Source organism: Oryctolagus cuniculus, chromosome 16, assembly GCF_051225735.1.
Source record: "Oryctolagus cuniculus isolate XC-2025 breed Fujian yellow rabbit chromosome 16, ASM5122573v1, whole genome shotgun sequence".
NCBI lineage: Eukaryota > Metazoa > Chordata > Mammalia > Lagomorpha > Leporidae > Oryctolagus > Oryctolagus cuniculus.
Genome location: NC_142882.1, coordinates 384,984 through 406,440, shown reverse-complemented (window position 1 = coordinate 406,440; position 21,457 = coordinate 384,984). Strand labels below are relative to the sequence as shown.

The following is a 21,457-nucleotide window of genomic DNA, read 5'->3' as shown; positions in this document are numbered from 1 at the left end:
GCCGCCGCCGTCCCATAAGCCTGCGGGAAGCGGCGGCGCGGCTTGGGCGACTCGTTGGTCCGGGAAGATGGCGGCGCCGGAGCCGCGGCGTTAGGGCGAGTGCGGGCCGCAGCCGTGCCCTCGGCTCCACGCTCGGGCCAGCCAGGTGAGCGCGGGGCTCGTGGGAGGGCCCGGCGGCGGCGGCGGCGGCCAGCCGGCCTCGGGACGACGTCCGCGACCCCGGGGACAGCGGCGCGGGGAAGGCAGGGGCGGGGCCTCCGGGGTCAGGGGGCGGGCCCGAGCGCAAAGGCTTCTGGGCGCGCGGCCCGGCGCGACGTGGGGGAGCCCGGGCGCTGCGCGGAAATTGAGGCGAAGTCCGCGGCCGAAGCGGGGCGGCGGGACCGGGGGCGGAGCCTGAGGCGAGCTGGGGGCGGGGCTGCCTGGCTCGGGGGCGGGGCTGCCTGGCTCGGGGGCGGGGCCCGCAGACGGGGGGGGGGGTCCCTGGGGTTGGGCCTGAGACCCTGGGGCTGGATGTCGGGACGGTCGCGGCGTGGGCTCGCGGGGTGCCGGGGCGGAGCTGAGGGGTCGGGGTGGGCGTGGGCTCGCGGGGTGCCTGGGGCGGAGCTGAGGGGTCGTGGTGGGCGTGGGCTCGCGGGGTGCCTGGGGCGGAGCTGGGGGGTCGGGGTGGGGTGGGCGTGGGCTCGCGGGGTGCCGGGGCGGAGCTGGGGGGTCGGGTGGGGTGGGCGTGGGCTCGCGGGGTGCCGGGGCGGAGCTGAGGGGTCGTGGTGGGCGTGGGCTCGCGGGGTGCCTGGGGCGGAGCTGGGGGGTCGGGGTGGGCGTGGGCTCGCGGGGTGCCTGGGGCGGAGCTGAGGGGTCGGGGTGGGCGTGGGCTCGCGGGGTGCCTGGGGCGGAGCTGGGGGGTCGGGGTGGGGTGGGCGTGGGCTCGCGGGGTGCCTGGGGCGGAGCTGGGGGGTCGGGGTGGGGTGGGCTCGCGGGGTGCCTGGGGCGGAGCTGGGGGGTTGGGGTGGGCGTGGGCTCGCGGGGTGCCTGGGGCGGAGCTGGGGGGTCGGGGTGGGGTGGGCGTGGGCTCGCGGGGTGCCTGGGGCGGAGCTGGGGGGTCGGGGTGGGGTGGGCTCGCGGGGTGCCGGGGCGTGGGCTCGCGGGGTGCCGGGGCGGAGCTGAGGGGTCGGGGTGGGGTGGGCTCGCGGGTGCCTGGGGCGGAGCTGGGGGGTCGGGGTGGGGTGGGCTCGCGGGTGCCTGGGGCGGAGCTGGGGGGTCGGGGTGGGGTGGGCTAGGGTGGGCGTGGGCTCCCGGGGTGCCTGGGGCGGAGGGGTGGGCCCACGTCGATGGAGCCCCTTCTCTTTGGAGCCGCCAGGGGCGCCGGCGCTCGCCGCTGTGGTCACTCTGGGCCCTCCGCAGGCCCGGGCCCAGCCTGGGGGACCGCGCGGCCCTGGGCGCCCCCTGCCGCCCCATCCTCGCTCCCCGGACCAAGCACATCTGCGGGGTCCTGTGGAGACCTGGGGGTGCTGGCCCGCGCCCCAGCCGCCCGGCCCCTCCTGGAGTCCCCGTGTGGACGCCAGCGTCGCGGAGGACGGGCGTGGCCTCGTGTGTTTAAGCCCCCCTATGCCCCCCCCCCAGCACTGGGCCGTGTCAGTGACGAGCCCCCCGGGCCTGCGGCGGGATGGACCTGGCCTACGTCTGTGAGTGGGAGAAATGGCCCAAGACCACGCACTGCCCCTCGGTGCCCCTGGCCTGCGCCTGGTCCTGCCGCAACCTCATCGCCTTCACCACAGACGTGCGGAACGAGGACCAGGGTGCGCCCCCCACTGCCCTCTCTCCCCGCGTGTCCCCCACCTGTCCCCGCCCCCCGTGTCCCCGTCCTGCTCCCACCTGGCCCCGCCCCCCATGACCCCACCTGGCCCCGCCCCCCGTGTCCCCGCCCGGCCCCCACCTGTCCCCGCCCCCCGTGTCCCCGCCCGGCCCCCACCTGGCCCCGCCCCCCGTGTCCCCGTCCTGCCCCACCTGGCCCCGCCCCCCGTGTCCCCGTCCTGCCCCACCTGGCCCCGCCCCCCGTGTCCCCCATCCTGCCCCACCTGGCCCCGCCCCCCGTGTCCCCCATCCTGCCCCACCTGGCCCCGCCCCCCGTGTCCCCGCCCGGCTCCGCCCCTCACCTCCTCTGGAACTTGGGGCGTCCAGAGCCCCGGCCTCCCCGACGCTGGGGTCCGGCTCCACGTGGGGCTGGGGTCTTGCTGGCCCAGGCCCCGTCCCGGCCCCTGCTCTGCGTCAGTGGCCGTGCCGTCTGCCCTGCTGCCGGGTGACGCGTGCTCGGGGACCGCGGGCGCTGCTGCCCGGGCGTCGGCCCCTCTCACTCCATCTTCCCATCGCCCGGTCACTGGCCGCTCTGCCCGCCAGGGGGCAGCCTGTCCCTCACCATCGCCCTGGGGGTCCTCCACGGAGCCGCCTGGGGGTCACGGGACCCCTCGGGACTGTGTCCTTGTGCCCCCAGACCTGACCCGCACCATCCACATCCTGGACACGGAGCACCCGTGGGACGTGCACTCCATCAGCTCGGGCCACACCGAGGCCATCACCTGCCTGGAGTGGGACCAGTCAGGTGAGGGCGGGGGCGGGGCCTCGCTGCCCGAGGGGCGGAGTTACGGAGGGAGGGGGAGAGGGAGGGAGGGAGGGGGAGAGGGAGACAGGGAGGGGGGGGGTGGAGAGCGAGGGGGGGTGGTCTCCCGTCCCTGATCCACTCTGGCCAGGGCCAGACCAGTCCAGTCCAGAGCCGGGAGCCAGGCGCTTCCCCGGGGCCCCCACAGGGTGGCGCCCTCCCCAGCCTCTGTCCCAGAGCCCCCGCCGGGCCTCTGCTGCCCGCGCCAGAGCCCAGAGCCGGCGCTGCGGCGGGCGCCGGTCCCGCCTGGCCGGGTCCCCGGGCCTCTGCCCTGGCCCCCACGTCCCGCGACGTTGTCCCCGCAGGCTCCCGGCTCCTGTCGGCCGACGCCGACGGGCAGGTCAAGTGCTGGAGCATGGCTGAGCACCTGGCCAACAGCTGGGAGAGCCTGGTGGGCAGCTCGGTGGAGGGGGACCCGATCGTGGCCCTGTCCTGGCTGCACAACGGCGTGAAGCTGGCCCTGCACGTGGAGAAGGTGGGTGCTGCCCGCGCCCGCCCCAGCACCCAGGCCGCCGTCCCCAGGACCCGGCCCTCACGCTGAGCCACTGGTATCCCAGAATTCCCTGCCACTCAGGGGCTGTGCTGCGCCTGCCACGGGTGGACGGCCACGTGGTGTGAGCCGGCGCCCACGGCCACGGGTGGAGTCCAGCACAGGCTGCAGGCGGCTCAGCGACTGGGGTCGGGTGCAGCCGGGGGTCTGGGGGAGGGGCCGGGGCAGCCGGGGGTCTGGGGGAGGGGCTGGGCTCACGCGTCACGGGGCAGCGGGGGCCTGGGGGAGGGGCCGGGGGGAGGGGCCGCGGCTCCCGCGTCTCTCCGGGCGTGGGCGTGATGTTAATCTGAAGGCCTGATGTGGCACTGGAGCGGCAGCAGCCCCCCACGATGTGGCTGGGCCTGAGAGGCACACACGTGTTCCCCCTCAGCCCTGTCTGGTGCACGCATGTCCCCCCTCAGCCCTGTCTGGCACACACGTGTCCCCCCTCAGCCCTGTCCGGTGCACGCGTGTCCCCCCTCAGCCCTGTCCGGCACACGCGTGTCCCCCCTCAGCCCTGTCCGTGGGCTTCCGCGGTAGGCGTGTCCCGGGCTCCCGCACAGGCAAGGCGGGGTCAGCGAGGGCGGGGCTCCGGTGGTCTGGGTGCGCGGGCAGGGGCGGGGCTCCGGTGGTCCGGGTGCTCGGGCAGGGGCAGGGCTCCGGTGGTCCGCGGGCGGGGCTCCGGTGGGGCGGGGGCGGGGCTCCGGTGGTCCGGGTGTGCGGGCAGGGGCGGGGCTCCGGTGGTCCGCGGGCAGGGCTCCGGTGGGGCGGGGGCGGGGCTCCGGTGGTCCCGGTGCGGCAGCCCGGCCCCTCCGCCTCTCCCGCAGTCGGGCGCCTCCAGCTTCGGCGAGAAGTTCTCCCGCGTCAAGTTCTCGCCGTCGCTCACGCTGTTCGGCGGCAAGCCCATGGAGGGCTGGATCGCCGTGACGGTCAGCGGCCTGGTCACCGTGTCCCTGCTCAAGCCCAGCGGGCAGGTGCTCACGTCCACCGAGAGCCTGTGCCGCCTGCGCGGCCGCGTGGCCCTGGCCGACATCGCCTTCACGGGCGGCGGCAACATCGTGGTGGCGGCGGCCGACGGCAGCAGCGCGTCCCCCGTGCAGTTCTACAAGGTGTGCGTGGGCGTGGTCAGCGAGAAGTGCCGCATCGACACGGAGATCCTGCCCTCGCTCTTCATGCGCTGCACCACGGCGCTCAGCCGCAAGGACAGCTTCCCGGCCATCACCCACCTCAAGTTCCTGGCCCGCGACATGTCCGAGCAGGTGCGCCGCCCGGGCTCCGGCGCCCGCGGCGATGGGAGTCGGGAGGCCCCGCCCCCGCCCACGCGCTCGCCCAGGGCCCCGCCCCCAGCTTGCTCTGCGCCCCCCCCCCCGCGCGCGCCCAGGGCCCCGCCCCCGCCCCCGCGAGCTCGCCCAGGGCCCCGCCCCAGCGCGCTCTGCGCCCCCCCCGCCCGCGCGCTCCCCCAGGGCCCCGCCCCCAGCGCGCTCTGCCCCCCCCCGCGCGCTCGCCCAGGGCCCCGCCCCCAGCGCGCTCTGCCCCCCCCCGCCCGCGAGCGCTCGCCCAGGGCCCCGCCCCCCGCGCGCGCGCTCGCCCAGGGCCCCGCCCACGCGCGCTCGCCCAGGGCCCCGCCCCCAGCGCGCTCTGCCCCCCCCCCCCCCGCAGGTGCTCCTGTGCGCGTCCAGCCAGACCAGCAGCCTGGTGGAGTGCTGGTCGCTGCGGAAGGAGGGGCTGCCCGTGAACAACGTCTTCCAGCAGATCTCCCCCGCCGGTGAGGGCGCTGGGGCGGCCGCTCATGCCAGCCCCGCGGGCAGGCTCGGGCGCCGGGCACTGGGCACCGCACCGGGTCGGGGGTCTGGGCGGGGGCAGGCGGCGGGCGGCAGCCTGGGCAACATCGGGCACCGGGTCTGGGGTCAGGTGGGCGGGGGGGAGGAGCATCGGGCACCGGGTCTAGGTGGGCGGCGGGCAGCGGCCTGGGGGGCATCGGGCACCGGGTCTGGGGGGCATCGGGCACCGGGTCTGGGGTCTGGGAGGGGGCGGGTGGCGGCCTTCCCCCAACACACAGCCTGCTCCTGCTCCCCCCCACAACCTGCTTCCCCCCACACACAGCCTGCTCCCCCCCACACACAGCCTGCTCTCCCCACACAGAGACCCCCCAAGGACACAGGTGTTTTTCCCGCAGTGGACACCCCAGCTGGCCTGGAGGCCGCCCCAGGGCCCTGGGCTCCCCGGCAGCCGCCCCCCAGTGCTGGGCGCACAGGCAGGGCGTGACGCTCGCGGGGCCTGCGCCCGCCGTTTCTTCAGCCCTCGTCCTCGCGCAGCTGTGGGCCCCTGGGAGGCCGGGACGCTGGCTCTGTCCAGCCCTGTCCCTGTGACCGCGGCCCCGCCCAGAGCCCCGTCCCCCTCCCCTCGACCAGGCTGGGTCCCCACGCTCCCGCAGCAGGGCCCTGGGGGCTTGAGTCAGGGAGCCTGGGGCCCCGTCAGACCCGAGATGTGGCCCCTGCTGTCCACCCTCCTCGCCGCGGCGTCCACCCCGGGCACCTGCCACAGTGCAGCCTGGCTCGGGCAGGCACGGGGTCAGAGCCTTGGTCAGCGGGCGGGCTTAGCCCCTGAGGCAGGGGCCAGCCTCCGGGGCCCCGCCGTGTTGGACGCGTCCTGTCGGCCCGCGGGGGCAGCTGTCCCCTGGGGTGGGCGGGGCGGGGCTCAGCGGCCACCCCTCCTCCTCCTCCAGTTGTGGACAAGCAGCCCATGATCCTCAAGTGGCGCATCCTGTCGGCCACCAACGACCTGGACCGGGTGTCGGCCGTGGCGCTGCCCAAGCTGCCCGTCTCGCTCACCAACACCGACCTCAAGGTGGCCAGCGACACGCAGTTCTACCCCGGCCTCGGTAGGCGTGACGGGGGGGGGGGTCAGCGTGTCCTGGGGTGGGGGGGTCAGTGTGTCCTGGGGCTGGGGGGGTCAGCGTGTCCTGGGGCTGGGGGGGGTCAGCGTGCCCTGGGGTGGGGGGTCAGCGTGTCCTGGGGCTGGGCGGGGGGGGGGGTCCGTGTCCTGGGGCTGGGCAGGGGTCAGCGTTTCCTGGGGTGGGGGGGGTCAGCGTGTCCTGGGGCTGGGCGGGGGTCAGCGTTTCCTGGGGCGGGGGGGGTCAGCGTGTCCTGGGGCTGGGCAGAGGGGGGTCCATGCCCTGGGGCTGGGCGGGGGGGTCAGTGTGTCCTGGGGCTGGGGGGGGTCAGCGTGTCCTGGGGCTGGGGGGGGCAGGGGTCCGAGCCGGGCTCTTGGCTTGCGTTGACGTTCGGATGCCGGCCCTGAGCTCCCCAGGTCTCCCCACCAAGCCTCAGTTTGCACAGCTGCCCGGCCCAGGCCCTGCCCCCGCCTCACGGCCTGCGGCGAGGGGAGGGACAGCCCCCACCCCCTTCCACCCCAGGCCCTTTGTGTCTGGCTCCTGGAAGGCCGAGGCACCCCTGCCGGGAGCCCCCGGTCCTGGCGGCTCCGTCCCTGTGGGAACGGGCCGGAGGCCGCGGGCAGCCACGGCCACACCCTGACCTGCCCGCCCCCCGCCCAGGGCTGGCCCTGGCCTTCCAGGACGGCAGCGTCCACATCGTGCACCGGCTGTCCCTGCAGACCATGGCCGTCTTCTACAGCTCCGCGGCCCCGCGCTCCGTGGACGAGCCGGCCATCAAGCGCCCGCGCACCACGGGCCCCGCCGTCCACTTCAAGGCCATGCAGCTCTCCTGGACGTCCTTGGCCCTCGTGGGCATTGACAACCACGGGAAGGTGAGGGCCGACAGGGCCGGCGCTTCGCCCAGACCCCCCCCCCCGCGGGGCCCCGCCCCCTCCTGACCGCCCCCCCCCCACAGCTGAGCCTGCTGCGCGTCTCGCCCTCCATGGGCCACCCCCTGGACGTGAGCCTGGCCCTGCGGCACCTGCTCTTCCTGCTGGAGTACTGCATGGTGACCGGCTACGACTGGTGGGACGTCCTGCTGCACGTGCAGCCGGCCATGGTGCCCAGCCTGGTGGAGAGGCTGCACGAGGAGTCCACGCGCCAGAGCGCGGCCCTGCAGCAGGTGGGGCGCGGGGCGCGGGGAGACCGCGCCGGGACAGCCGGGCGTCGGCCCGTCCACGGCTGCGGTTCGAGGCCGTGGGTGACGCAGCCAGCGTCCGCTCGGTCCCTGCCACCGCGCTGGCACTGCGGGAACGGGGGGGGGGGCGCAGCCAGCGTCCGCTCGGTCCCTGCCACCGCGCTGGCACTGCGGGAACGGGGGGGGGGGGCCCAGCCGTGCGCTGCCGGGAGGGAGCTCACGCCGCCCGCCCCCAGGTGCTGTCCACCCGCATCCTGGCCATGAAGGCCTCGCTGTGCAAGCTGTCGCCCTGCACGGTGACCCGCGTGTGCGACTACCACACCAAGCTCTTCCTCATCGCCGTCAGCTCCACCCTCAAGTCCCTGCTGCGCCCCCACTTCCTCAACACGCCCGACAAGAGCCCCGGCGACCGGCTGGCCGAGGTCTGCGCCAAGATCACCGACGTCGGTGGGTCGCCGTGCCGGGCGCTCGCGCCGCAGGACACGCTGTGGGCCGCCGGGGGTGGGGGGTGCGCTCGCCGGGCTGGCCGGGTGGGTGGTCCGGCGTCCCGGCGGAGGGGCGGAAGGGGCGGGGCCGGAGGGGCGGGGCCGGCGCGGCTCCTCCCCCGCCCGCTGGCTCCGGCGCGAGGCCCGCCTGCCTTGCAGACATCGACAAGGTGATGATCAACCTGAAGACGGAGGAGTTCGTGCTGGACATGAACACGCTGCAGGCGCTCCAGCAGCTGCTGCAGTGGGTGGGCGACTTCGTGCTCCACCTGCTGGCCAGCCTGCCCAACCAGGTGCGCCCTGCGCGCACGCGCACACGCACGCCGGGCATGCCCCCCCCCCCCGCCCCCGGCCGCTGCAGGGTGCACCCGCTGTCCCCGCAGGGCTCCCCGCTGCGGCCGGGCCACAGCTTCCTGCGGGACGGCGCCTCGCCGGGCATGCCCCCCCCCCCGCCCCCCGGCCGCTGCAGGGTGCACCCGCTGTCCCCGCAGGGCTCCCCGCTGCGGCCGGGCCACAGCTTCCTGCGGGACGGCGCCTCGCTGGGCATGCTGCGGGAGCTCATGGTCGTGACCCGCATCTGGGGGCTGCTGAAGCCCAGCTGCCTGCCCGTCTACGCGGCCACCTCCGACACCCAGGACAGCATGGCCCTGCTCTTCCGGCTGCTCACCAAGCTCTGGATCTGCTGTGAGCCCCCCCCCCCCCGCGGGCCACCTCCTCCCCCAGCGTCCAGTTTCTGGGGACCCGGCCTGGCCATTCCTGCGCCCCCACGGGGCTTTCCAAGTGGACGGGTGGAGCCGGGGCCGGAGCGGGAGAAGGGACTGCCCAGGGCCCCGGCCACCAGCCAGGCGGGCGAGGGCGAGCCGTGCCCCGGGCAGACCCGACTCGCGTCCCTGCAGGCCGTGACGAGGGCCCGGCCAGCGAGCCGGACGAGGCCCTGGTGGACGAGTGCTGCCTGCTGCCCAGCCAGCTGCTCATCCCCGGGCTGGACTGGCTGCCGGTCAGCGACGGCCTGGTCAGCCGCCTGCAGCCCAAGCAGCCGCTGCGCCTGCAGTTCGGGAAGGCGCCCACCCTGCCCGGCAACGCCCCCACCCTGCAGCTGGACGGCCTGGTCAGGTGCGTGCGGGTGCCGGGAGCGCTCGGGGCAGCCGCGCTGCGTGTGGGAGCCCAGGTGCCCGTGTGTGTGTCCGGGTGCGGGGGTCCCGGGGGGAGAGAGGGGTTCTGGCCCTGTGTCCCGGGGACCCGCGCCGTCCACCTGCGGCTCCTGCCCTGCCTCACGCGCCCCCTTGGCCCCAGGGCCCCCGGCCAGCCCAAGATCGACCACCTGCGCAGGCTGCACCTGGGCGCCTACCCCACGGAGGAGTGCAAGGCCTGCACCAGGTGAGCCCTGCCCCTGCCCACCCCCCCCCGGGGGGGGCTGCAGGGGAGGGGGCGGCCCCGCCCCCATGGCGCAGGGAGCAGGGCTGGGGGTGGGAGGGGTGGCGCTGGACGGTAGGGGGCGGGGCCGGCGTGGGGGCGGCGGGGTGGTCCCCGGAGGCCTCACCCCGCCCCGCCCGCCTGCAGGTGCGCCTGCCATGAAGCAGTGGGAGGAGGGGTGGGGGTGGGAGGGGTGGCGCTGGACGGCAGGGGGCGGTGGGGGCGGGGCCGGCGTCGGGATGGTGTTGGGGGCGGGGCCGGCGTCGGGACGTGCTGGGGGCGGGGCCGGCGTCGGGATGGTGTTGGGGGCGGGGCCGGCGTCGGGATGGTGTTGGGGGCGGGGCCGGCGTCGGGATGGTGTTGGGGGCGGGGCCGGCGTCGCGGTCCCGGAGGCCTCACCCCGCCCGCCCGCCCGCCCGCAGGTGCGGCTGCGTCACCATGCTGCGGTCCCCCAACAAGGCCACGGCCGTGAAGCAGTGGGAGCAGCGCTGGATCAAGAACTGCCTGTGCGGGGGGCTGTGGCGGCGCCTGCCCCTCAGCTGCCCCTGACCCCGACGCGGGCGCCCCGCGGAACGTCCCGTGAGCGGACGGAGCCCCCGACAGGGCGGCCCGCTGGCCAGGGCCCTGCCCAAGATGGCCGTCCCGTGTGACTGCCCGGGTCGCCTGTGCCTGTGGGGGAGGGGGAAGGGCTGGCCCAATAAACCCCCCACAGCTGTGCCCGTGTCCCGCCCCTCACTCGTGCCGGGGCCCCGCCCCCCCCACCGCTCTCCCTGCGGGGCGCGGCTCACTGCCCGGCCCCTCCGCCTCACAGCCTGGGGCAGCCAGGGGGTGACCGCCCCGGGGCAGGGGGCCCTCGCAGCCCTGTGTGGTGTGTCTCCTGGGTTCTGTCACCGCCTCCCCCACACCCCGTCTCGTCCCAGACCCACGGGAGCTGAGCGTGGGCGCTTGGGGAAGCCACGGGGGAGACCTGGGACATCTTGTCCCCACCGGCGGTCAGCAGCCGCGGGGCCCGGGCCGAGTGCCCTGGTGGGGGTCCCGCGGCGCCCAGGAGCCCGCAGCTTGGGGGCCCCAGGCCGCCTGGGCCGCACACACGGGTCTTGGGCCCAGGGGGTGATACAGGCGCAACCTCCCGTCCTCCAGGGCCTCCCGTGGCTCCCGCTGACCACAGGAGAGGGTGGAGCCACCAGCCCGCTCGGCACGCCCCGCGAGGCTGACCTCAGAAACAGCTCGGGCAGTAGGCTGCCTGTGACGTCCGCTTAGGCTGTGGACACATGAGGTCCCCCAGAACTGGGCCTGTGTGCCCGCCCCGCCCACCTCTGACAGCGCGTCCCCAACACCCCCGTCTACTGTGGTGGAACCCTGGCAGCTGCACGCCGGCCCTCGACGGCCCCCCAGCCCGGCCCCCTGCCCAGGACGGCGCCAGGCTCAGGCCTGGCTGCTCCACTTCCCACCCAGCTCCCTGCCGAGACACCTGGGAAGGCAGTGGGTGACGGCCCGAGTGCCTGGGTGCCCACACCCAGCTGGGGGAGCCGGGTGCCGCGCCCGGCTTCGGCCTGGCCCAGCCTCGTGGCCACGTTGGGAGTGTCAGTGAGTGGGAGACCTCTCTAGCCCCCTCATTCTTCTAAGTAAATAAAAGTTCAAAAAGCAAGCCAGCAGTGTGACTCCCAGGCGGGTGCTGGTCCCAGCTGCGTCTCCCCCTCCCTGTGGGGTGCACGGGTCACCTCTCGGGCCCTCAGCCTCCGTCCACCCACGGGAAGCCGGGACCTGCTTGCTCTGGTCCAGGCTTGGCTTAGTGGGGAGTGGGTGCTGGGCGGTAACGGCCTCCCCCCAGGGAGAGCAGTGGACTTCCGGGCCTGGGGTCCGCTGTCGCCCCCGCATTTGTCCTTCAGCCGGGGAGGCGTCTTGTGCCGGGGACCCCCCACGCCCCACTGGGGATCCCGGGAGGGGGAGCTCAGGGTGCAGCAGGGCTCGGGCGCCACCGCGTGGTCGAGCTCGGAACGACGCCGGCGGCGCTCTGTCGGCTTCGCCCCCGCCGCATCCCCGCACGCAGCACGCACTCCACAACAAAGGCCGGCCGCGCGCTGCAGGGATGATCGCTTTTATTGCTGGGCGCGCGCGCCGGCCGACCCGAGGTCCGCTCAGGACGCCGCGCCCCCGGCCAGGACGCTGTCGATCCAGCCCGCGTAGCTCGCCACGCGCGTGTAGATGCCCGGCTTCTTGCGGTTCCCGCAGACGCGTGAGCCGGAGCTGACCACGCCCTCGACCACGCCCCCGCACACCAGCGGACCCCCGGAGTCCCCCTGCGTGGGAGGGGGCCCGTGAGGGCGGGGCCTGCCGGAGCCCCGCCCCACTCCCGGTCCCGCCCTTGGCTTACTCGTCCGCCTCACTGGGCCCCGTCCATCACGGCTGACTCCGCCCGCCCTCTCCACGTCCCACCCCCTAGAGCTGCCCACCCGGTTCTTGGCCCCTCCGCCTCTCGGACCCCCACCTGTCCTCAATCTCATCTCCGGCCCCGCCTCGCCCAATTCCCCGCCCTCGCCGCTCCGCAAGCCCCTAGGCCCGCCCCTCGGCCCCGCACCAAAGCTGCGGCCCCGCCCCGCCCGCGCACCTTGCAGGTGTCCCGCCGGTGGCTCTGCGCGCACATCATGCGCCCGGTGATGGCGCCGTCATGGTGCGCGCGCAGGTTGCAGGTGTCGCGGTCCAGCACCGGCAGCTGCACGTGCTTCAGGAGGTCGGGCCTGCGGCCTGCGTGCGTGTCCACGCCCCAGCCAGCCACGTCGCAGAGCGTGCCGGGCGCCACGTCGCGGTCTTCCCGCTGCCAGGGCAGGGTGCGCACGGCGGGGCCCAGGGCGGCCTTCTCCGAGAGCTGCGGGGCGGGCGAGGCGGGCGTGAGCGCCGGGTGCGCGGCGCCGAGGCGGCGGGATGCGGGGGCGGGACGCGGGGGTGGGACCTGCAGCAGGAGGAGGTCGTGGTCCAGGGCGTCGGGGCGGCTGTCCGGGTGCGGCACCACGCGGCGCACGTCGTAGCGGCGCTTGGAGGGCTCGGACTGCGAGAGCGAGTGCGCGCCCAGCAGCACCTGCACCCGCCCGCCGGCCCTGGAGGCGGGGCGGGGCCACGGTCAGAGCCGAGCCCCCCTCTCCCCCCGGCCCTGGCCCTGGCCCCGGCCCCGCCCGGGCGCCCGCCACTCACGCGTCCTCCAGGCAGTGCGCGGCGCTCAGCACCCACTCCTCGGCCAGCAGGACGCCACCGCACACGTGCGTGCCGTCCACCTGCACCGACGCCATGTAGGGCCGCGCGTGCGGTTCGGCCACCGCGCCGCCCAGGATGCGCCCGCGGGGCTGCGCGGCTGAGGGCGGCGGGCAGGCGGCCGTGAGACCCCGGCCCGCCCGGAGGGGCCCCTGTGGACTCCGAGCTCCGCCGCCGCCCTGTGCCCCCCCCCCGCCCTGGCCTGGCGGACCGCGTGCCCCAGGAACGCCCGCGGGGAGGGGTGGGGAGCGACCCCCAGGAACACCCGCGGGGAGGGGTGGGGAGCGACCCCCAGGAACGCCCGCGGGGAGGGGTGGGGAGCGACCCCCAGGAACGCCCGCGGGGAGGGGTGGGGAGCGACCCCCAGGAACGCCCACGGGGAGCGGTGGGGAGCGACCCCCAGGAACGCCCGCGGGGAGGGGTGGGGAGCGACCCCCAGGAGGACCCGCGGGGAGGGGCGGGGAGCGACCCCTTTGCCCTGGCGGGCGCGACGTTAGCCCGGGAGAGCGGCCCCAGCGGCCCCGCCAGGCCTGGTCTTCAGATCCGAGGCCTGGAGGACCCCTGCGCTTCCGGTCCGGAGCCCCTCCGCTAGGCCCACTCACCGCACACGGCCGCTCCCAGGAGGACCAAAGCTGCCACGCTCGCGGACCTGCGCATCTCGAAGCCGCCCGCAGGGACTGTGGGCCTGGCGGGGCCGGGCGCTTTGCCGGGGTGCGGTGGGGGGGGGAGGGGGGCGGGCGCGGCCCCGGTTGCACAATCGCAGCTGGAGCCAGTGCTGGTAAACAACCCCCCCCCCCCAGCTCTGTTTCCTCCCCGGCTGAGAGGCTGCCTGGCCCAGGGTCACTGGGCCCCCGGGGGCCAGACCCCCACCAGCTGGAGGTCGGGAGGGGGCCCTGTGGGGTGGCAGGACCAGGACAGAGAGTGGGTCCAAAGCTGGGCCTCACCCTGCAGGGGGGGCTGGGTCCAGGGCCCTGAGCGCCTTCAGGTGCCAAAGCCTGGCGCCTGCCTCTGATTGGCTGAGCCGGGACCACCTGCTGCCTCCCAAACCAGTCACGGCGGAAGGTTCCGGAGAGTACGGCGGGTCCCTGGGCCGGCCGGGAGACCTTCCCCTCCGCTTCTTCCCCTCTGTGCGCAGACAGCGGGCAGGAGGGGCGGGGCGGCACCCCACCTGCCTCCCGGGGGGGGGGGCATGGCCAGGCCGGGCAGGTCCACGTCCCGCCCAGCTCCCTGCCCGTGGCCGGAGGAGAGCCTGGGCCCTGCTCCCGCGTGGGAGACCCGGAAGAAGCTCCTGGCTTTGGCCTGGCCCGGCCCTGGCCACCGTGGGAATTTGGGGAGTGAACCAGTGGATGGAGGACCTCTCTCTCTTTGGAACTCGGGCTTTCAGATAAGTCAATCGGTCTTTAAAAATCGATTTCCCTTTGCAGTAAAGGCCGACGCGCTCAGCAGACGCCTCCTTGGGCGTCCTCCAGGTTGTGTAACCGCAAGTGCTCAAAATTGCAGGGAAAAAAAAAAAAACAGCAAGGCTCCCTGGCAGCCGACCCAAGTGGGAGGCGGGGGCGGGGGCGGGGAGCGGCCTGGGGGCCGAGGTGGCGCCAAGCCTGTGGGGGGGCCGCACCCTCGGCGTCACTGCCCCCTCCTCCCCGGTCAGACCCTGTCGCCAGGGCCCCCACCGCAGGCTCCCTCCATCAGGGCTGGGGCCTGTGTGCTCCCCGCCCCCCGCTGAGGGGAAGTGGGGGGGCAGGACGGCCCCTCCCAGGCGGCGGCTCCCCACTGCCTGGTGCCCCAAAGCCTCTGCTGGTGTGGGCTTCACACCGCTCTGCCCGTGCCCCACGCCACGCCGGGAGACTTGGCCAACCCTGCGTGAGGGCGCCGAGTGGCGGGCAGGGGGCCCGAGTCCCCTCTGCGGCGCGTGGGGAGGGGACTCGGCTCTTGCTCCGGCGACCTGACTGTGCCGCCAGCCACTTGGTGGGGGCCTACTCGGGACACAGCGCGTTCCAGATAACGGTCAGGGCTTTTATTGTAGCACGTGCGGGGGGCTGGGGGGTGGCAGGGGCGGGCCACCCGCTAGGGCCGGGGCGGCCTGCGCGAGAGGATGGAGTTGATCCAGTTCGAGAACTTCGCCACAGGCGTGAAGGCGTCTGGGTAGAACCCGGAGCCGCAGCCGCCCCGGATGAAGGAGTCGATGCCGTGCACCAGTCCCTGGCAGACCAGGGGGCCGCCGGAGTCGCCCTGCGGAGGCGGGGGGTCAGGAGCTGCCCCGAGAGGCCGCCCCGCCCGCCGCGTGGGAGCCCCCCTCCCGGGGGCCCGGGAGCCCGACGTACGAAGCAGATGCCGGCCTGCCGGCGCCGCACCAGCGTGCACACGTTGCTGCGCCGGCACAGCGAGGTCACCACGGTCACGTTCAGTTGCTGCAGGACGCTGGGCAGGGGCCGGTTCGTGCCCAGCCGGCCCCAGCCCATGGCCAGGCACCGCGTGCCGTTGCTCACGCCGCGACCCTGGGACGGCAGCCGGGCCACCTGCACGTTGGCGTTGATGGTGGCCGACCCGTTGAGCTGTGGACAGCACGCCAGGGGCGACCTGTGAGGCGGTGGGTGGCGGCCCCTGCCCTCGGGGCCTGGGGTCCCCAGCTGAGCCTGCACACCCGCCCTGAAGCCGCTCCTGACCCCAAGCCTCAAGTCCCCCTGGGAGACGGCGGGTGCTTCTCCCTGTCAACCCAGCCCTGCAGCCGGCCCGCGGGGGCTGTCCCTGCCCCAGCCGCAGCCCTGGGAGTGGCCCAGGACCCCGCCTTGTGCCCCACCGCGTCCCCAGCCCCTGCTCCGCCCCCCGCACGCACCTGGAGCACCACGATGTCATTCACTAGGCGTACGGGGTCGAAGCCGTTCTCGAAGACCCGCCGGACGGCAAAGGTCTGTCGGCTGGACTCCCGCCGCCGCAGGTCGTGGGCACCCAGCACCACCTGCACCGACCGGAAGTTTCTGTGGGTGGAGAAGGGGCAGTTGGGGTCTCCCAGGGAGCCTTGCGCCCTGCCGGCCCGGTGGGCACAGGACAGACCCCGGCCCCAGCCTCTCCCCTCCCACCCGGCAGGCATGGAAACCGTGCGTCCGAGGCGGGACTCACCGGCCGTTCATGCAGTGCGCGGCCGACATGACGAAGTTCCGGGCGATGAGAGTGGCCCCGCAGAAGTGGCCGCCGCGGCGCTGCAGGGACACCATGAAGGGCCAGGCGTGGGGCCGGGCTGGCCGCCCCCCCACAATCTCGGAGGCCAGCGCGGGGCCTGGGGACACACGGGGGTGCGGTGAGGGTCTGCCAGGAGCCCCCTCTGGGAGCCCGTGGGGCCAGTGAGGACACGGGCGGGTGATGGGCAAGGGGCCCACCACCACCCCCTGCCGGGCCACGGTCAGGGCTGGACGTGGGTGCAGCTGCAGCCTTTCACCTGGAGCCCTGGCTTCTGCCCCCCTCAGTCCCCACGCGGTGGAGGGGCCGCCCTGGCTGAGCAAGTGGACACCAGGGACAGGGGGAGGACAGGAGGGCAGAGGGTGGACACCCAGGGACAGGTGGAGGGCGGGAGGGCGGAGGGTGGACAAGTGGAGGGGGGAGGGCGGGAGGGTGGGGGGGTGGACAGGTGGTGGACAGGTGGATGGTGGGGGGTGGACAGGTGGAGGGTGGGGGTGGACGGGTGGGGGTGGACAGGTGGAGGGTAGGAGGGTGGACAGGTGGAGGGTGGGGGTGGGCAGGTGGAGGGTGGGAGGGTGGAGGGCGGAAGGTGGACAGGTGGAGAGGGAGAGGGAGAGGGACCTGTGGCCCCACTCACCGCCCAGCAGCAGAGCCAGCAGGGCAGAGGCCAGGGCGGCCCCCGAGGCCCAGCCACTGAGGGTCATGGTGGGGGCGCTGCTGTCTCTGAGCCCGAGCCCGCCCTGCCCTCTTTATGGCCCCGGGAGAGGCCGTTGATTGCCCCACGGCCTGCAGTGCCCCCACTTCCTCCCGGGGCGGGGTGAGGGGAGCAGGAGCCCGGGTTGGCTCCGGCAGGGGCACCTGTCAACGCCCAGGAGCCACTGACGTTTCAGTGCCAGGTCCGTGAGCAGTATCGTTAGTGCCAGCGTGGCCCAGCCGTGGCCCAGTGTGTCCCAGCCGTGCCCCAGGTGTGTCCCAGCCATGGCCCAGCCGTGTCCCAGCCGTGTCCCAGTGTGTCCCAGGTGTGCCCCAGCCATGTTCCAGTGTGTCCCCGCCGTGGCCCAGGTGTGCCCCAGCCATGTCTCAGTGTGTCCCAGCCGTGGCCCAGTGTGTCCCAGCCGTGTCCCAGTGTGTCCCAGCCGTGTCTCAGTGTGTCCCAGCCATGTCTCAGTGTGTCCCAGCCGTGTCCCAGTGTGCCCCAGCCGTGTCTCAGTGTGTCCCAGCAGTGGCCCAGGTGTGGCCCAGCCATGGCCCAACCATGTCCCAGCCGTGGCCCAGTGTGTCCCAGCCATGTCTCAGTGTGTCCCAGCCGTGGCCCAGCGTGGCCCAGCCGTGTCTCAGTGTGTCCCAGCCGTGTCCCAGTGTGTCCCAGCCGTGTCTCAGTGTGTCCCAGCCGTGTCCCAGTGTGTCCCAGCCGTGGCCCAGCGTGGCCCAGCCATGGCCCAGTGTGTCCCAGCCGTGGCCCAGCGTGGCCCAGCCGTGGCCCAGCCATGTCCGAGCCGTGTCCCACGACGCACTTGCCTGCAGAAGCATTGCTCATCTGGTGCTCAGGCCTGACTTGGGCCAGGTCCCCTCCCCCTGGGCCCCGCGCATCACCTACCCAGGGCCCTGGAGCGGCCACACGTGACCACTGCCCAGCCTTCCCCGGGGGCAGTGGGGCCGGGTCCCAGCCAGGACCTCCCGCTGGCCGCAGTTTTAGCGCAGACCCCGGGGGCTGCAGCCAGGCCCCCTGCAGGGCCTCATCTCCCACCTCTCACAGGGGCACTTGGACCCCCACCCCACCCCCACCCGGGCCAGGCTGGTCCCTGGGCTGCAGCGGGGGTTCTGGGAAAAGTTCCCATGTTGTGAGGGGACTGGGGAGGACTTGAGGCCCCCCAAGGGCAGGGGTCCCAGCCCCAGCCAGCCCGCTCCGTGGCCCCGACCTCTCCCACCCCCCAGGATGTTCCCACTCCAACTGTCGCTCGCCAAGGCTGTTGCAAGGGCAACGTCCCCCTGGCTCCAGGCCAGTGACGGGTGGGCGGGGTGCTGGGCACACAACAGGCGCTCCCAAGGGCTGGGCCCCAGCCTGGTACACAGCAGGCGCTCACAGGGGCCTGGTACACAGCAGGTGCTCACAGGAGCCTGGCACACAGCAGGCGCTCACAGGGGCAGCTCTCCCTCCCTGGTACACAGCAGGTGCTCACAGGGGCTGCACCCCAGCCTGGCACACAGCAGGCACTCACTGGGGCAGCTCTCCCTCCCTGGCACACAGCAGGCGCTCACTGGGGCTCCCTCCCTGGCACACAGCAGGTACTCACAGCCAGCCTGGTACACAGCAGGTGCTCACAAGGGCTCCCTCCCTGGTACACAGCAGGCACTCACTGGGGCTCCCTCCCTGGCACACAGCAGGCACTCACTGGGGCAGCTCTCCATCCCTGGTACACAGTAGGTGCTCACAGGGGTTCCATCCCTGGTACACAGCAGGTGCTCACTGGGGCTCCCTCCCTGGCACACAGCAGGCACTCACTGGGCTCCCTCCCTGGCACACAGCAGGCACTCACTGGGCTCCCTCCCTGGCACACAGCAGGTGTTCACAGGGGCTGCACCTCAGCCTGGCACACAGCAGGCGCTCACTGGGGCAGCTCTCCCTCCCTGGCACACAGCAGGCGCTCACTGGGGCTCCCTCCCTGGTACACAGCAGGTGCTCACAGCCAGCCTGGTACACAGCAGGTGCTCACTGGGGCTCCCTCCCTGGTACACAGCAGGTGCTCACTGGGCTCCCTCCCTGGTACACAGCAAGCGCTCACTGGGGCTCCCTCCCTGGCACACAGCAGGCACTCACTGGGGCAGCTCTCCATCCCTGGTACACAGCAGGTGCTCACTGGGGCTCCCTCCCTGGTACACAGCAGGCGCTCACTGGGGCAGCTCTCCATCCCTGGTACACAGCAGGCACTCACTGGGGCAGCTCTCCATCCCTGGTACACAGCAGGTGCTCACTGGGGCTCCCTCCCTGGCACACAGCAGGCGCTCACTGGGACTCCCTCCCTGGTACACAGCAGGCACTCACTGGGCTCCCTCCCTGGCACACAGCAGGCGCTCACTGGGGCAGCTCTCCCTCCTCGGCTGGTTCAGACACCCACGCGCTGAGTTGGCTCCGGCTGCCAGCATGGGACCGTGAGTGAGCGTCTGTTGCATACACACTCCCCGGCGTGGGGAGAGCCGTGGCGGCCACGCGGCTGCACTGAGGCTGACTGGGGCCGGCTGGGGCGCGGTGGGGATGCAGCCTCCGCCTGCAGCACCGGTTCGAGTCCCGGCTGCTCCGCTTCCCATCCAGCTGCCTGCTGTGGTCTGGGAGGGCAGCAGAGGTCGGCCCACGTGCTCAGGCCCCTGCGCCCGCGTGGGGGACCCGGAGGACGCTCCTGGCTCCAGCCTGGCTCAGCCCCGGCCCTCGCGGCCATCAGAAGTGGCCAGCGGATGGAAGACCTCTCTGTCTGTCTCTCTGTGTCTCTCCAGACAAACCGATCACCAGAGCCAGGACGTCCTCCAGTCCCCCGTGCAGGTGCAGGGGCCCGAGGACCTGGGCCGTCTTCCGCTGCTTTCCCAGGCCACGGCGGGAGCCGGATGGGAAGAGGAGCAGCCGGCACTGCAGGCGGTGGCCACAGCGCCACCCCGCATAAGTAAATGCAGCTGCGTTTGCTGAGCGCCACCTGTATACCGGGCCAGCCCAAGCCCTGGTGGCTGAGTGTGGACCCCCGTCCTGACTCCCATCCCTGCGACTCCACTTCTTCCTCTTTAAGACGGAAGCGGGGGGGGGGGGGGACTGTTCGCTCTCCCCGTTCAGCCGCTGCCTGAAACACCCACATCCCCTATCCGAGGGCCTGGGTTCGAGTCCTGGCCCTGCTTCTGGCTCCGGCTCCATCTGGTGCACTCTGGGAGGCAGCAGGGGCGGCTCAATGCTGGGTCCCTGCCGCCCACCGCGAGCCCCTGGCTCCCGGTTTCAGCCTGCGCCAGGGCCTGGCTGCGGCCGGCATCGGGGAGTGAACCAGAGGCTCGGGGTGCTCTCTCTCTCACTCTCGCTCCCTCTCTCTCTCTGAGAGGCAGAGCAGCAGAGAGGAACAGAGAGAGGGGTCCTCCCTCTGCTGGTCCACTCCCCACAGGACTGCAATGGCCGGAGCCAGGAGCCAGGACTCCCCCCGGGCCCCAGCGCCTGAGCCGCCACTGCTGCCCCCGCGTGCGCCAGCGGGGAGCAGAGCTGCGACTGGTACCCAGGCGCTCTGATGTGGCATGGGGACAGCCCAGGGGGTGTGGTGGCCGCCGCACCGAACACCCACCCCTCCCAGCCCACCCCCGGGCCCTCCCCGCCTCCCGCTCCTCAGGAACCCACACGAGGGGCTTTTGGGGCGCGGAGTGCTCTCCAGTAGCCACCCCGGCGTCGTCACCGAAACCGCGGGTGCAATGGCCTCTCCCGCTGGGGGCCGGCTGGGTTTAAAGCCTTGACCAGGGGCAGGCGGGGGGGCTCTGGGGCCCACTTGAGGTACGCGGCCACCAGGTGGCAGCAGAATGGGCAGTGAGGCAGGAGCTGCCTCTACCTGCCGCTGCCCAGGCCACTGCCCAGGCCACTGCCCTCTGGCCCTGGGCCCGCCCTCGCCGGGCCTCCCCTGCTGTCCATCACTGCCCATCACTGCCCCCTGCGCTGGCCTGGCTCCGGGTGCCCTCACCTCACATCCCAGTCTTGCTCCTGCCCCTGGCCCTTTGCACCTGCAATGCCCCCAGCCCAGCCCCTGGCCTCTTCTCTCCACACCTCCAGTCTCGGCTCAACTACTGCCGCCTCCTCCAGGAAGCCCCCCGACAAGGCGGTCCTGATCTCCCCCCTTGTTACGGCAGCCTCCAGCTCTGGGGAGGGTCCATGCCCAGAGGAGACAGCGAGGCAGGAATGAGTGGCAGCTGGCCCAGGCTGCCCCACCACGCACCTTGGGGCCTCCCAAGGAGGCAGGGCCAGCTGGCCACGCCCCCACGCGGGAGGCAGGGAGCCACCCAGCCTCAGGTTCCAGGGACCCTGTCCACTGAGGGACACGCGAGCCAGCAAGTCCGGGACTGCCGGTGGCGGAGCCTGGAGGGGGTGGTGGGTCAGTCCCACGCAGGCAGGGGTCCAGGCGGCCCCCGCCCACTGCCGGCGCTGGGTGCCCCGCGACAGGGCCGGGGGTGCCACCGCCGCCGGGGGACGGGGACTGAGACCAGTCAGAGAGACTGGAGCCACAGCACGAGGGTCCACAATCTGACCATTGGCAGGTGGACAGACTGAGGCTGGAGGAACCCTGGTCAGCGGTAGACGCCCCCCCGCCGGCTCCGGGCAGCCTCACTCATTCGTCCACCGCCAGCGCTCACTGGTTCATTTCTTCCCAGGACACCTGCCCCGGCGTGGGTCAGGCAGGCAGACTGGCCCACACCCAGGGCTCCGCTGCCCTCGTCCACCCCCGCCACGCAGGTGGACAGACAGGTGGACGCCTGGCCGTGGTGGGCTCAGGGTCGCCGCGGCCGGTGCTGCTGCTGGACCTGGGGGTCCGGCTCTCCCTGGAGACAGGGGAGGCAGCTCCCGCCCACCCCAGCGCCTGGCGCCTGGGGGATGCCGCCCCGCCCGGTCCTGAGGCCCCAGCCACGCGTCCAGCCCAGCGGCTGCTGTGAGCCCAGAACCAAGACGGAGCAGGGCTCGTCTAGGGTGGGGACAGGGAGGAGGGAAGGAAGGGCACGGAGCTGTGTGTCCCCCAGCTCTGGGGCCCCACGCCCTGGGCCGTGGCTGGGGTGCTGCTGGCACAGCAGGGGTGGGGGCAGGGACCCTGGGGCGCGTCTGTCCGAGGACGTGAACCTGGAGTGCAGGGAGCTCGGGGGACTGGACCCACTGGGGTCTCCGCTGCCT

At 74.0% G+C, this 21,457-nt stretch overlaps 3 protein-coding genes across 7 annotated transcripts; 1 reads left to right on the top strand and 2 right to left on the bottom strand.

Annotated features, from left to right (window-relative positions):
• The first annotated feature begins 3 nt into the window (after positions 1-3).
• MED16 (mediator complex subunit 16) lies at positions 4-9,864 on the top strand. Of its 4 annotated transcripts, none has more exons than XM_089316135.1 (15): positions 4-145; positions 1,618-1,793; positions 2,486-2,593; positions 2,956-3,125; positions 4,007-4,438; positions 4,839-4,944; positions 5,905-6,060; positions 6,733-6,944; positions 7,028-7,234; positions 7,486-7,696; positions 7,894-8,027; positions 8,226-8,418; positions 8,631-8,847; positions 9,028-9,111; positions 9,570-9,864. In XM_089316135.1, exons 2-15 carry the CDS (start codon positions 1,661-1,663, stop codon positions 9,694-9,696), a joined length of 2,490 nt encoding a protein of 829 aa, XP_089172261.1. In that variant the 5' UTR covers positions 4-145; positions 1,618-1,660; the 3' UTR covers positions 9,697-9,864. The 4 variants fall into 4 exon arrangements, with proteins under 4 accessions (XP_089172261.1, XP_069914551.2, XP_089172262.1 ...); XM_070058450.2 differs by having other exon boundaries at positions 6-145; positions 8,118-8,418; XM_089316136.1 differs by lacking the exon at positions 4-145 and adding an exon at positions 277-398.
• A 1,365-nt stretch (positions 9,865-11,229) lies between these two features.
• On the bottom strand, positions 11,230-13,072 carry CFD (complement factor D). Its single transcript, XM_070058459.2, has 5 exons — positions 12,996-13,072; positions 12,337-12,493; positions 12,098-12,242; positions 11,756-12,013; positions 11,230-11,447 (listed from the first exon to the last, which is right to left on the bottom strand). The coding sequence occupies exons 1-5, from the start codon at positions 13,048-13,050 to the stop codon at positions 11,286-11,288; spliced, it is 777 nt and encodes a 258-aa protein (XP_069914560.2). The 5' UTR covers positions 13,051-13,072; the 3' UTR covers positions 11,230-11,285.
• A 1,157-nt stretch (positions 13,073-14,229) lies between these two features.
• On the bottom strand, positions 14,230-16,385 carry LOC127490148 (neutrophil elastase). Of its 2 annotated transcripts, XM_051842308.3 has the most exons (5): positions 16,205-16,385; positions 15,511-15,667; positions 15,227-15,368; positions 14,715-14,945; positions 14,368-14,622 (listed from the first exon to the last, which is right to left on the bottom strand). In XM_051842308.3, the coding sequence occupies exons 1-5, from the start codon at positions 16,269-16,271 to the stop codon at positions 14,458-14,460; spliced, it is 762 nt and encodes a 253-aa protein (XP_051698268.3). In that variant the 5' UTR covers positions 16,272-16,385; the 3' UTR covers positions 14,368-14,457. The 2 variants fall into 2 exon arrangements, with proteins under 2 accessions (XP_089172263.1, XP_051698268.3); XM_089316137.1 differs by having other exon boundaries at positions 14,230-14,945.
• Positions 16,386-21,457: the final 5,072 nt, after the last annotated feature.

Coding starts and splice junctions, on each gene's coding strand:
- MED16 (XM_070058450.2), top strand. CDS start 1,661: ATGGACCTGGCCTACGTCTGTGAGTGGGAGAAATGGCCCAAGACCACG. Junction 1,794..2,485: donor CGTGCGGAACGAGGACCAGG/GTGCGCCCCCCA, acceptor TTGTGCCCCCAG/ACCTGACCCGCACCATCCAC. Junction 6,945..7,027: donor GCATTGACAACCACGGGAAG/GTGAGGGCCGAC, acceptor CCCCCCCCACAG/CTGAGCCTGCTGCGCGTCTC.
- CFD (XM_070058459.2), bottom strand. CDS start 13,050: ATGCGCAGGTCCGCGAGCGTGGCAGCTTTGGTCCTCCTGGGAGCGGCC. Junction 12,014..12,097: donor ACGACCTCCTCCTGCTGCAG/GTCCCACCCCCG, acceptor CCCGCCCCGCAG/CTCTCGGAGAAGGCCGCCCT. Junction 11,448..11,755: donor ACCGGCGGGACACCTGCAAG/GTGCGCGGGCGG, acceptor CCTCCCACGCAG/GGGGACTCCGGGGGTCCGCT.
- LOC127490148 (XM_089316137.1), bottom strand. CDS start 16,271: ATGACCCTCAGTGGCTGGGCCTCGGGGGCCGCCCTGGCCTCTGCCCTG. Junction 15,369..15,510: donor GCGCACTGCATGAACGGCCG/GTGAGTCCCGCC, acceptor CTCCACCCACAG/AAACTTCCGGTCGGTGCAGG. Junction 14,946..15,226: donor ATGACATCGTGGTGCTCCAG/GTGCGTGCGGGG, acceptor TGCTGTCCACAG/CTCAACGGGTCGGCCACCAT.